The 15,072-nt window shown below is 35.1% G+C and overlaps 1 protein-coding gene across 2 annotated transcripts in view; it reads left to right on the top strand.

The window, feature by feature from the left end:
* CRMP (Collapsin Response Mediator Protein) overlaps positions 1-15,072 on the top strand; it is a 104,160-nt gene continuing 89,088 nt past the window's right edge. For both annotated transcript variants that reach the window (XM_089649320.1, XM_089649319.1), the window contains exon 1: positions 1-145. In XM_089649320.1, the coding sequence (XP_089505446.1) occupies positions 107-145 (39 nt within the window). In that variant the 5' untranslated portion in view covers positions 1-106. The remainder of the gene's footprint in view (positions 146-15,072) is intronic.

Genomic DNA, 15,072 nt, shown 5'->3' with positions numbered 1-15,072 from the left:
CAGATTAAAATTTTCCTTCCGCTCGACGGTCGCCCCGACGTGTAGCTCGAAATCAAAATTTTCCATTCGTTGAAAATCGGTTTGTTCTGTGAAAATCATAGTGAAGATGGCCGCACCTGTCAAAAAAGTTCCCATCCACCTCCAGGTGAGCTTTATCAATCACAATTAATCAAAATATCAGCCTAATTTAGTTGTTTTTCCATTTAAACCTATCGATTTTTCTCGCATAGACCAGCGCTTTCGTTGCGCTGTGCGTTTAAAATATTTTTTACTATGCTCTAGCGATTACAGTTAGTTACTTCCGAGTGTAGCTGTGAATAGATTGTTAACCTTTTGTAGTTAAGAATCTATTGTTTTACTTTTTACTGTTGTTTAATATTGTTTAAAAGCGACGTTTTTATAAGCTGGGCGTTTTCTACAGCAATAGAAAATCGAGACACCGGTTTTATGCGACAAAATAGACTTTCGATTTTACTAGATACCACTTTTCTTCGTTGAGCCATTAAAGATTCTCGTTTATCGACTCTCCATTTCACAAGCATATTGAATGAGTTAATATAAACGTAATAATAAATTAATTATGTTTATAACTTGCATTTTGTAACGTTTTTATCTCAACCTTTACAGCGTGTGTTTTCTCACGAGAATCTGGAAATTTTCCAATAAACATACTTCAAATATTTTGCCAGATTTTCCTGAGAATTGAGATTAAACGTTGATAATACTATGTATGCTACATTGTTTGGGTTTAGAATGCAAGGTGTAACAAATAACATTAAGAAAGGGACGCTTAGATGGTTTGCACATTAAGAAAGGAGGGTAATGAAAATAATATGGCACGTTCGAGTGACATGTCAAGAACGACAAAAGAGTATGTATGAGACGATGCATGAATGTGAATGAAGCAATGAGAGTTGTGCAATGTTCCATTCTCTCTGCTTACATCTGCAGAGAACCGACGTGGTAGTTACCTAGTTTGCCTTTGTTAGCACATCGTAAATAACGTTATTTATAAACTTTATTTACCCGTAGAGTTAAGCAGAGATGATGGTAAACCACAAATCTCTGTCGTGACTTACTTCTTGCTTCATTTACATTCATACGTTGTCTCGTGCATAATTTTCTGATATTCCATCGACATACTGGTGTATGTTTGATTAATTTACTTTTTCTATCCTCTTGCAAATCATAATAACATACTCTTCAAGAACACCTTTTTAGATTACACGTCTCGTTATTCATATACATGGTCTTAAAGAGTAATATACATGGGTCCAAGAGGACCATGTTTTAGGAAGTTGGACCCAGATGCCTGCAAATCGACTCAAGAACGAGTCGTTGAAACGACCAGTTCTCCTGTTTAAAATGTCAACCGCGACAATTTTATTAATTTATTTTGTAAGAAACAATCAGCTTTTATATAATATTCAATAATAGATATAAATATACAAGTTAACTGAAGTCAAGCCACAGAAGTTTCTTATGTTAAAGTTAATTGGAAATGAAGTTTTAATATCTTATTTTATACAAAGGATATTTTATTTTTATTACGTGTAAATGTTAATTTATTGCATTTTGCGATGTTAATAACAAGTTTGTTTAATTCGCAATAGACAAAGAGACGATTGAGATCCTCTTGAAGTTTAATGCAGTCGTTGATTGATTTAATAATTAAGTATATTTTTTATCATCTGTATGAGCTAGGTAGTTAGCACGTAAAAAACATTTGTGAATATCGTATATATACATAGTAAATAATAATGGGCCTAAATGAGAACCTTGAGGTACACCGGAGGGCACAGAGAAGAAGCTGGACTTTGTTCCCTCAACTAAGACACTTTGAAATCTACTCCAAAGGTATGAAGTGAGCCACCGGAGTAAGTCACCATGGATGTAAGTCACAATGTTGGGCACGCATTTGGCTTTCATTTCAACGTGCCATGTCGGGCGTCCCGAATTTTTCTACCATTCATATTCGCGTCATATTCTCTCCTTATACTCTTTTATTCGGTCATTCGCTCTACCAAACTATCTAAACTTCTCTTTCTTAATCAAACTCACTACGCTTGCCGAATATGTACCTAAACTGTGCCGAAGGGATCAATGACGCTAGTTCCTCGAAGCATCTTCCATTGTAATACCGATAGAACAAGGGCAGCATTCCCACCTGACACCTGTGATATAAAGTTTGCAATACGTTCCTTCCATTCCTGCAAAATCAAAAGTTTTTTTATTGGTACTAGTATCATGTCATCCCCAATATTGGTATTCTATGAGGAGAGGAAAGATATCAGAAATGGGGGATTTGAAAGTACCAACCTTGCTATTCACATCTGATCACCAAACACGCCGAAATACATACGAAGCAACAACTTAGGTATGTAGGTACTGAGCACATCTATGACCTCCATTTACACACGAGTGTTAGTCTCTCCTAAAGGTAAATATAATTAATTATAATTTGAAATATGTTCTTATTATGTGAATTTAAATAATTATATTGTATATTATATAATAAAAAATAAAAAATGAATCCTTGCTTCAACCACATTCATGCATCCTGTCACATTTCATACCCTTTTTACTGATAAACCGGCTCTAAAAACGTTGTTAATTATACGTTATTACAGCAGCAACGTCAAACTTTCCTACAGTTAAGAATAATATAATACTAGCAGATAAAAACCCGCTGCTGTGGTTTGAAAACTTCAACGGTTCTTTTTTTAAATAACAGAGGGCGACACATCCGTTTACAACAGTCCTAAACTGAACAGTCTTTGATAATAATACAATCAGATACCAAATCTTGGAATCGTTTGTTTTTTTTACTTGTCTGTTCATTTTTCTGGTTGTCTATGATCGAGACAATGTCAATAATATAACTCCGCAAAGGTACTGCAGTGCGGAACTGTACGCACTCAGATTTCAGGTACTAACTGTACGTAGCAACGAGGTGCAAATACTTCCTCTACCAAGTCTTCCATTAATCTCCCCCGTTTATCAATTATTGGGCTCAGAGAAAAAGGAGTATTGCCAATTTATTAAGAATGTTTTAAAATTATTGGTAATCTGGTAAAAATGGGATTGCAGGCCTTAGCGAATGAATTAACAGCTTAGATTATCAGATTATCACGACGTCTGAAAACGTGTTCATGAATATCCTAATATTATCTCATTTCGTCATTATCAAGGCAAATGCATACACGTGTTGGGAATTTACTAAAATTTTATCAGGAAACGGACTGCAATCCCGTTTTTTATCCGAATTTCCAGTAATTCAAACAATAAATTAGCAATATTCATTTATCTCCGTGTACTCGCTTGCTTTCATGATATGATACAATTATCAGTTACAATTTTGAAAATTAAAAGTTTATTGAACTTGAATTAATTTTAAGCATTTCGCAGGAATACAGTTTTCAAATCACGAACCCGTGCACCGACAACCGAAATTAGTATTATTAATTACATGGTTCTAAATTTAAACATTTCGAATCTACAGGGTTTTCCAATAAGGGGTGTTATTTTGATATTCAATCGTAAAAGATCAATGGTTTCGTTGCTTGTGTGGCACGTAGCGCCGTCTTGTTGAAAGTAAACGTTGTCCAGATCAATACCATCCAATTCCGGCCATAAAAAATCATTAATCATCTCTCGATAGCGCAATCCATTCACCGTAACTGTTGCTCCAGCCTCATTTTCGAAAAAGTAAGGTCCAATGACTCCGCCGGACCATAAACCGCACCAAACAGTCACACGTTGAGAATAGAGAGGCTTTTCAACAATAACTCTTGGGTTTTCCGAGCCCCAGATGCGACAATTTTGCTTGTTGACGAAGCCACCGAGGTGGAAATGGGCCTCATCACTCAAGATGATTTGCATTTGATTCACACAAGTGAATTTTAATAATTTCAATGCGTTGTTGAAACGTGTATCGTTCCATTTTTATTAATGGCGTAGTTTCTACTTGTCAAATGTCAAAAATTACAGCTTCAAAAGTAACATCTACCGAAATAACGGGCTATTCAAAATAACACCTCTTATTGGAAAACCCTGTAGTTTCGAAAACCAGCTCATGTCATGATTGACAGATTAAGTTGTAAATAGAATAGTTGACAGTTGACACAAGAAAGAAAGTGCATGGTAGGATTAATCGAGTCCGCCTGCTAAAATATATTGACATAAAAAAGAAAACGAAAACGATCTATTATATGGTATTGTCATTGCTAGCGCAGCCCCGTGAAAAATCGCGGGATATTATAACTGTAGGATGTATGAAGCCAAAAGCATTTATAAAATAGTAGCTGAGGTATACCCGGCGTTGCCAGGGGTTATCCTTAGGAGATAGACATATACCATTGAAGACTTTTATGTAGGCCTTTTAAACATATATAATCCCCTAGTACATTATGTTTATGTATCTCATAAGGTTTAGACAGCTTTAGCAATGTAAGCGCCCGAAAATATTTTGTTTACGACTTGATTATAAAATGCATGAACACATATGATATTTTTTTGGGGTGTATCGGCACTAACCCGACAAACTTTAACCAGCTATTCCTTAGTACATTTGGAGTAAAAAATGTTATGGGCACTTTGCTGTCCGGTAGCATTTTTTTTCAATTAAAAAAAAAAAAAAAAATTCCACACTACATCACTGTCATTGGCATTGCGTTTCGTGTTCAACAACTGTTATAAGTATGTCAAAAAGCGTCTTCGCTCTTTCGTACACACTGAATAATAATAGTTAAAAATGAGACGAATGGTGCCGTGCCATTTCGTTGTGATTGTAAAAGTGCGCCAATATAGGTACACACGTGCATTATTCAACGGAATTCGAATAAAATATTTGCCAGATGGGTTTTCAAACTTTGACAGAGGATAAAACAGTGGTGACATGTGGTGAAAATATGAATAATAATTTTTTTATTTAAAAAAAAACGTTACCGGACAGCAAAGTGCACATAAGATTTTTTACTCCAAATATGCTAAGGAATAGCTGGTTAAAGTTTGTCGGGTACGTGCCGATACACCCCGTATATAAACCTTCCGAAATAAATTCTCTAAATGATAGTGAAAACCCTATCAAAATCCGTTGCATAGTTTAAATGAACTAAGCGCATAAACAGAGACAGCGACTTTGTTTTATACTATTTAGAGATTATAGATAATAACGATTTGCCTCGGGATCATTGCCTTTCAAAATTAAATACTGTCAATTTTAGAGATCTGATCTGAAATTAGTATAGGAAGAACTAGGAAAGTATGCTGAATACTGAAGAAATGAGATAAAACCACAGACATAGGAATTAATAGACGAGAAGATAATGGCGAGGGGTAAAATCAACTGTTGAAGAACGAAGGGGGTTAAGCTGACTGTGATTCGTCAATAAATCAATCTGACAGTAAATAGGCATCTCGCATTATAATATCACCATTTAGTTCTTAAAAGTAAAATCTGCTTTGAATGAATAGACATTTTTACATGGGAGCGCAAATTACTCGCCACGTTATGAACTAATTTGCGAAGTCCAAATTCGGCAAAGTAAATTTCTTCTGTTTGCAGAGTCGTAGTTAGTTTCAGAGTATTTAGTTAAGACACTTTTATAAATGTTCATAATTTACTTCCCAGCAACCAACCAGCTTTGTGTTTCGCGTCCAGACGTTTCTCGATGTGATAGTAACAACTGATTCATATTATGCGATGTGAATATGCTTAAAATAAAGTAAAATAATGCTTATATATGGAATGTAATACGACAATTGGGTTTATTCTCTTTTTCACATCTATTTTTACAAGTTTTCATAGTACAAGTCAACATTTTGCCGTGTTATTTCGTAAAATGAACCGATGATGCCTCGACCATAGTTCGCACAAGAATGATGACGTCACGTTTTCAAATTTCATTTGAGGCCATACGCGAGCCCAGCCGGCTCAATGGAACCGGTATGGGGAGTGGGGATAATACGCTTTTAATCACTTAGGGCAGGTCTACTAATATTCATATGTCTATGGATAAAACTATGTATGATCGTGTGAGAAATATGGAGATTCTCGAAGAATGCATAATTAAGATGAAGAGTGTAAGGAGAATATATATGACGCGAGAATATATATGACCCGAATGTGAATGGTAGAGGAAGTCGGGGACGCCCTAGGAAGACATGGCACGATCAAGTAAACCAGTTATTTGAGTCTGACCATGTCAAGATTCGGAATGACAGAAGGGTAACTATTTATGAAACAAAGTATGAATGTGAATGAGGCAAGAAGTGTGTGCCAAGACCGAGTTGTTTAGCGGTCCGTCATCTCTGCCTACCCATTCAGAAACGTTCGTTAGTTACTTTTATAATTGTACGTAAACAATTCTATTAATTTCCATTTAATTGCGCCCATATTACAACGATACAGATGTTATCTCATTTATTGTAATTTTTGCTCTTGCAAGTTATTTAAAACACATTTTTGTATAGAGTTGGTAATTTATTTTTAAAATGATTAACCAATATTCGTGTAAAGCATTTGATGTTATGCTTGCAAAACCACAATCATCGCTGTATATTATTATTATACTGTAGGTAAACTCGCCAACTTTACCCACTAGACTAGAACTGGACAACGGTGTTTCTTCTTAAATCAATGTTACACGTAAATATCATAAAAATCACCTTCAACATCATGACTAATTTCTTCAAAGAAAATACAAAGTAATAATAATACCTTTACTGGAAAGCAGAAAAATTGTTTTTTTGCATCGGGAAAATCATTTGAACAGTGAGCTCTGGTGTAAATAAATTTGCACAACTCTTTCTGGCTGAAATGTATAGATCAAATCGAGCCGTTTACTATGATCGCTCTTTTCGTGTAACAGGCCCGCTCATCTGGAGTAAACTTCTCAGCTCTTACTAATCTCCAGAATCTGAATTTAAACGGGCTTTAAAAACAAAATTATTTAAAAAATCTTACCATTTATAAATCTTAACTTCTTTTCGATATTTTATAATAAGCCATATTCTAAAACTTCCGGTAATTGTTTGGTTTCGTTTGTCTCCTTATTGTACCTTTTTAAAATGTCTTCTCAGAAGATTCTCATTTCTGAGCACAAACTGCCTCCTGTTTTATATTATGTCTTTAGTTTTAAATTCTTGTTTTGTCCTGTCCTGTTGTTATTGTTATTCTACGTTTTGTCGTCACTTTGTATAAACAGTATATTTAGTGTTGTAATATTATATCTGTATTGGGTAAGGCACACTGTAGGAATAATTTTAAGAACTTTACCACTTATACTAAATTACCGTTTTTACGCTTGTTATAGTAAAGCGCACTTGAAGTGAAATTACACTAAACTGCGCTATACAGGGTGTATCGGCACGTACCCGACAAACTTTAACCAGCTATTCCTTAGCATATTTGGAGTAAAAAATCTTATGTGCACTTTGCTGTCCGGTAACGTTTTTTTTTAATAAAAAATTTACTATTCATATTTTCACCACATGTCACCACTGTTTAATCCTTTGTCAAAGTTTGAAAACCCATCTGGCAATATTTTATTCGAATTCCGTTGAATAATGTACGTGTGTACCTATATTGGCGCGCTTTTACAATCACAACGAAATGGCACGGCACCATTCGTCTCATTTTTAACTATTATTATTTAGTGTGTGCGAAAGAGCGAAGAAGCTTTTCGACATAATTGCTTATAACAGCTGTTGAACACGAAAAGCAATGCCAATGACAGTGATGTAGTGTGGAAATTTTTAATTTTTTTGTTTTTAATTGAAAAAAAAATGCTACCGGACAGCAAAGTGCCCATAACATTTTTTACTCCAAATGTGCTAAGGAATAGCTGGTTAAAGTTTGTCGGGTTAGTGCCGATACACCCTTATCAACTTTACCATTTTCAGCTTCCTACGTCAACCCCATCGTGAGGCATGGCGCTTTGCAATATCCATCGATTTGTTTGAAAAGTGCACAGCTCTATCCGCCTTGAATTTCGACCTCACTACAAGCATTTCCATTACGAGCTATGGGGCTTTAAAATATCCCTCAAACTGTCAACATAAGTAAACTGCTATCACGAATTCGACCTTCAACGTCAATCTATGAAACTTTCAAGTATTCATTGAACAGTTTTAAATTCCCACAGCTTTTTGTGACTGGGATTTCAAAGGCAGCTATTTTCAGATCGCAAAGTGATTTCCATTATGAGCTATGAAAGCAATCACATTATCGATTATATTGATTTTTAAAATACATATATCTCAGTTTCACTTTTGTCCGGGTGAATGAATGAATACAAATTTTAGAAGTGGAAATTAACCCACTCTTTTGTATGCAATCGAGCTGAAATTCGGCAGATAGACTTTTTATAGATGACAATGCACTATATCAACTTTTGGTGGCAATCACTCACACATACGCGAAAATAAACGCATTTTTCTGAAATGGTATGACAATACAGCATTAAGGATTAAGAAGGTAAGGAAGGAAATAATACATCTAACTAATAAACTAACTAACTAATCACGCCATTTCCCCGCAGGGGTAGGCAGAGAGGACTGACCGCCAAACAACTCGGTCTTGGCACACATTTCATGCCTCCTTCATTCATACATACTCTTCTATTATTCTGACTCTTGACATGGCCCGAATCAAGTATCTGATTCACTTAATCGTGGCATGCCTACCTCGGGCGTCCCCGACTTCTGCTACCATTCACATTGCGTCATATATTTTCCTTACACTCTTTTCTTTAACTTATAATTTCTTTATCTTTATAAGTTTTATCAAATAGATAATTATTTTTAGTCGATTTATTTGCGTTTACCTGATGAAATCTATTAGTAGAGTTTTATCAATGTTTTACATCGTTATATAATGTTATTACTAAATAAGGTGCTTAACTTTCATAGATTAGATTATTTTTAAGTATTCGATAGAGGCTGACTACTATTTTTAATATTACCTACAAATGTTTTTATGATCGGATTTTTTTAATTTGAATTCCTCTTTCTGATATTTTTTTACACTAGCCCAACACGGGAGGTCCAGAGAAAAATAATTTCCCTCGGGGCCTATGTCACGTTCGTGGATGCTGTGTAGAGGGTTTTTTAAGGAAAGGATTTAGAGAAAGTAGTGGTAAATATGGGAAGGAAAAGGTGTGAGGGTTGGGTAAGAATCTAGGGATCACTGAGTCCAGGAGTGAAGGATGTTTGAATTCATCCCTCCCACTGTGGTGCAAGTCGATGGGTCGAGAGAGTCCTGCTGGAGAGGTGAAAAGATCTCCCTCAACCAGTCTCAGTAGGTGGACAGTCGCATTTTCACTCCATGAACCCGGAACCCCTAATAAGTCACCAAACGTAGCGAACCACTGGGGTCACCGGGGTGACCTGTGGTAGAGGTGTTGGTTATCCAATGAATGGTGCCCGGGCGGCGGTACCCATTCCTGCCTCCCAAATAAATAAATAAAATATTGTGAAAATATGTTGTTTGTGCAATGATGGAGGACTTAGCTAGCAGGTGAATTAAACCCACAATGCTCGGGTGGGAACCAGACGCATGTGTACACTCAGCTACTAACCGATCATTTGTGTTAGATATTTTTTTAACAAAAAGTCAACAGGAAATTTTCAATGCTCGCATTTTGATAGAAGAGACCTTATGTTTATCAACCCATTAAAATAAAATAAAATCAACCAGTGAATAACATAGTTATACGTTTATTTTTGCCGCTAAAACTCACCCTACGTACTTGGGTAGATTATAATAAAATCACAATTTATATGTAATCTATATAAAAGTAGGATAAGTGTTTCGTTTGAGGTGCAAAAAGAATCAGTAAGAATGCAATAAGAATCAGTAATCAATGCACAGTAAGAATCCGTCTGAAGTATGCACAGATGAAACAAATAAAAATTAGTATGCCCATGGGTTAACCGCTGTAATGTCATCAGATTTGAGGTGATGCACGACGTAGTAATGCAAAATCATATGTTTTTGGTTTGAAAATTTGGTCGCCTAGAAATGTTTCAGATGCTTTAGTTAAATACTGCGAGTAGAATACATCGTGGACTTTGAAATAATCGAGTATTTTTTAGATAAGTCTTTTTATAAGCCCAGAAAAAAATAATGTATAAGGCCTATTAAAACTGCTTTAAAGTTCAAAATCTCCTACTTACGAACCCATTCTCGATGATTTTATTGTATAATGTGGCAAATTAAATTATTTATAAAATGATCGGAAAAAAATGAAATATTTATGCCTGAACATCCACAAAATAAAATAAAAGGCACATTTTGGCCATGTTTTTTTCTTGCATAAATCAAAACAGGCGGATGGTGTTAAGCGGGAATTTAAACCTTATCGCCATCTACGTAAGGGGTGTTATTGATAGCGGCTCGATTTAAAATATTACACGAAGAATTGCATCGCCTTGAAATGCGTACATTACGGCGTGTGTGTGCGTGATTACAACCAAAAGTTGATAGAACGCACATTGACAAGTCTGTCTTCCAAATTTCGGGTCGATCAGATATCGGGAAGTGGGTTAATTTCCGTTTCCAAAATTTGCATAAAAAAACAAAATTTAAAATCTTATAGATGTACTAAAAAGTACATCAAAGTGTGACCATTAAAAATTTCTGGATATATCTTGCTTACATCGGCAGTGTTGCCAGATGCTCACTAAATTTCCGTTGCCCCATCCATTTCCTTTCACCTCATAGAATTTCCTTTTAAAAGTTCGGAAGGTAGGTTTTACGTGTGGATATTAAATGTATTGAAAGAATATCCAGCAATAAATAATTAATTTTATTCATTATTTAGCTTGTCCTACGTAGAATGTAGGTTCTACACGAGAACTGCGAAAAATGTATTTATCATGCATTACCGTATTCAGTATAAAAATAAAGACTTATTTTGCAGATCACATAAATTTATATAAAATTTCCGAAGAAAAAATCATAATTGCAGACCGAAGTGCAAATACAGGGTTTTCCAATAAGAGGTGTTATTTTGATATTCAATCGTAAAAGATCAATGGTTCCGTTGCTTGTGTGGCACGTAGCGCCGTCTTGTTGAAAGTAAACGTTGTCCAGATCAATACCATCCAATTCCGGCCATGAAAAATCATTAATCATCTCTCGATAGCGCAATCCATTCACCGTAACTGTTGCTCCAGCCTCATTTTCGAAAAAATAAGGTCCAATGACTCCGCCGGACCATAAACCGCACCAAACAGTTACACGTTGAGGATAGAGAGGCTTTTCAACAATAACTCTTGGGTTTTCCAAGCCCCAGATGCGACAATTTTGCTTGTTGACGAAGCCACCGAGGTGGAAATGGGCCTCATCACTCAAGATGATTTGCATTTGATTCACTCAAGTGAATTTTAATAATTTAAATGCGTTCTTGAAGCGTGTATCGTTCCATTTTTAATAATGGCGTAGTTTCTACTTGTCAAATGTCAAAAAATGACAGCTTCAAAAGTAACATCTACCGAAATAGCGGGCTATTCAAAATAATACCTCTTATTGGAAAACCCTATATATTATATAAACCGTGTCTGGAAACTCGCAGGACAAAACTGGAGAATCTATTGGAGATCGAGAATCTCACATTTCGAGTCGATTTTGTGTTATAACTATTTTACTTTGGGAGGCAGGTTTGGGTACAGCCGCCCCGGGAACCATTTATTGGATAACCAATAATAAATAAATAACAAAATAAACATTATGTATTTGCATTCACAATATTGAATTTCAGATAACGTATCTTACTTGAACAGTAGATTACGTAACGTAATAATAAATACATAAACATACATTCTAGGTACCTACCTACCTCAATCATAATATTTGTCATAAGTTAATTTTGTTTGTTTAATTCGTGTTATCGTATAAAAAACTAGCTGTGCACCAGCACGCTTTGCGCGCACTCAGTCTGTCTGTGCAGATAAAAGAAAAATAGCGCGTGTTGCTTTTACGTCCAACAGATGGCGCAAATTTTTTTTAGACATAATTTTTGTACCTCTCACACGTGACATCTACTAAATATAAGTATATAAAAACACACCCGTATTTGAATGCAATGCAATGTTGTGTCAAAATTTTAAAGCAATCGGTGAAGAATTTTCGGAGATTTAGGATTTTGAACAAACGAACACTTAGGACGGGTTGTTTCAGAGAATTTGAACAATTCATCAAATTTCAACATTCATTTTCAGGTTCTGTGTAAGTCCTATTCAAGTTCTGTTATTATATCATTATAGGCTATAAATTATAATTTATATTATAATTTACTTTTATAAATTTTAAATTAAACATCCTACTAGAAGACTTACAATATCATTTTATATTAAATACTTTAAAAATACACACATTGGAAGACAGGCGTAAAATAAACGACTTAACTTTTTTATTCACGATTCTAAACTCTAAATTCGACTGTTGCGAACTTCTGCAACTCATAAACTTACGAATACCTACAATAACAACACGACAAAATACACTATTCCAATGCAACACACATAAGCGCAATTACATTGCGAACTTCCCAATACAACGGTTTCACACTATGTGAAACCAATACTTAGGTGATGTCGATATATTTAATATTAACTTTGCGAATTTTGTGGATTACGTAAAAGACTTCAGTTTCAGTTTCAGTGCCGGCAACCCGGGCGTTTATTTAAGGTTGGTTCTGTACAGATGTTTTTTTTTTCATTACCTTCCTCACTAGACATAGTCTGTTCTGAGGCTGGTAATTAACAATTTATATATGTATTAACTAATTGTTTAGTAAAAAATATTTAAAAATAATAAGAAAAAATAGAAGTAAAAAAATGAGTAATATAAAAATAAGTGTAGTACTATATGTGTTGAAGAATTATGTATAAAAATATGAAATGAGTATTTCGTATTATAATAAATTGTAAAATTTTGTAATTTTGTTAGAATTTGTGTGCAGTATGGTTTGTAAAATGCATTAGATGTTTAGAATATTTCTAATATCTGTTCTTTGTTTTATCATCAACCAGTTTACAAATCTTTTGAACACCCAATTCAAATTATTTGGTAAGACGTAAGTTTTAGTTTGGGTTAGGAACATGTTGAATATGTGAGGAGCCAGGAAAGATTTATGTCTTTTAGCGAAATTTGATTTGATATACGGTACTTGTAATTGTTTGTGTGTAATTGCTCTCGTGTTTTGCGAGTGAGTTATGTGATGTGGTAATTTTTTTATGCAGTTTTTGTAGATGATCTTCTTTATGAATGGTTTATCTATGTCTAATAAGTTATTTTCAATCATTAGCTGTTCTGTCGGATGTTGATAAGGCTTTCTAAACATAATTCGAATTATTGATTTATGGTTAATTTTAAGGGATTTGAGATGAGTGTCTGCTGCTACTCCCCATACTGAAATACCATACATTAGAATACCTTGACAAAGTGCAAAGTATATATTTTTTAGCTGATTTAATGACATAATATTTCGTATTGTTTTGAAGATGTATGATAGTTTCGGGATTTTTTTTGTTATTAGGTTAATTTGGAGATCCCATTTTAGATTATGGTCAACAGTTAAGCCGAGATATTTGATATTATCCGCATAATCTATTTTGTCACAAGTACAGCGTGTGTTATTTGTGGAAGTATTGGTGCAGGGGTGAAGATGTAATTGTGGGCGACTTATTTAAACACTATTCCTAAATGGAAGTTATATTTTTGTAAGCCATTCAAATCGCTGTATTTTTTAATTTATGTTCTTTTATTTTTAATATTTCTTCCTCATGTTTTGAAACTGTGATTAATATTGTACCACCTACATGTAAAAGCCCTCGGGCGTTAAATAAATGAATAAAAAAATAGGCTAGTTGCTTGACAAAACTGAAATAAAAACAAAACTTGAAAAAATCTTTCACAGAACTTGAAAATTAACTTTGAAATTTGAAGAATTGTTCTAATTCTCCGAAACAACCCGTCCTTACATTTATATTTATATAGATCAAAGATATTAGAAGAACGAGATGTGCTATGCGCAGTTCGTACTGAGTGGAATTGTTTTGCCGAGTGTCGCCGGTTTTGTTCACCAATACTACTGCACACCTTCGCTTGCGCTAAGGTATCCGCACTAATACATAGAACAGATTTCTGTGCGTACACGTCCCGATACCGTTCAAAGTACCCTAATTAGGTAGTACTCCGGCTACGGTCCGGCGGCCAACATAGCATATCTCGTTCTTCTAATAACTTTGATATAGATAGATAGACCAGCTGATTTGTACCCGGCTTTGCTCTGGATTATAATGTTTCAAAGTAAAGTTTTGAGGTTAAAAAAGTGGGTGTGTCAAGCCTACGCAAGACAGAAGTGAAACTTCTTTTGTTAAACCGTATGAACCACAATCAATTACGTATTTCACTCGTATTACACTCACGACGCAGTATACTAACCAAGCAGCTGATGCTTGGCGTGGCGCAGTTCGCTGGTGTCTGAGAGAGAGGAAAGAAGAGAAGAGAGAGAACGTTCGTGAGCGGCTCCCCCACCTCAACAAGCGCATATGGTGAGAGAGGGACAGTGAACGGTGAGCGGTGGTGGGGGTACCCGCATTTTCGTGTCGATCCTGACTCGGTTTTACTTCGTCCATCGAAAATCCATTACGCGCCTAAAGAAGTTTCACTTCAAAAAAGGTGGAAATAATATTATCGTACCAATTGAAAAGCTTACTTTTTAAAAGTATTTGTTCCGCTTGATCGTGGCATTTCTGCCTTGGTCGTCCTCGACTTCTATATTTCACTTTCGCGTCATACATTCTTCTTGCACCCATTTCTTTATTCTTCACATACGTCACATTTTGCCACACTTAGATATATAAGAGTATTATATAAGAGCGAATGAACGAATAAAGAAGTGTAAGGATAATATATGACGCAAATGTGAATGGTAGCAGAAGTCGGGGACGCCCGAGGAAGACATGGCACCATCAAGTGGATCAGTCGGGCCATGTCAAAATATATATATATATATTTTTTTTTATTAGTAAAAAAAGATACACGAATTACATAATATAACA

The sequence above is a fragment of the Hesperophylax consimilis genome, chromosome 29 (assembly GCF_061612785.1).
Source record: "Hesperophylax consimilis isolate HC1 chromosome 29, BYU_Hcon_1.0, whole genome shotgun sequence".
NCBI classification, from domain to species: Eukaryota; Metazoa; Arthropoda; class Insecta; order Trichoptera; family Limnephilidae; genus Hesperophylax; species Hesperophylax consimilis.
The sequence above is the reverse complement of the archived record's forward strand: the minus strand, read 5'-3'. Positions and strand labels throughout refer to the sequence as shown.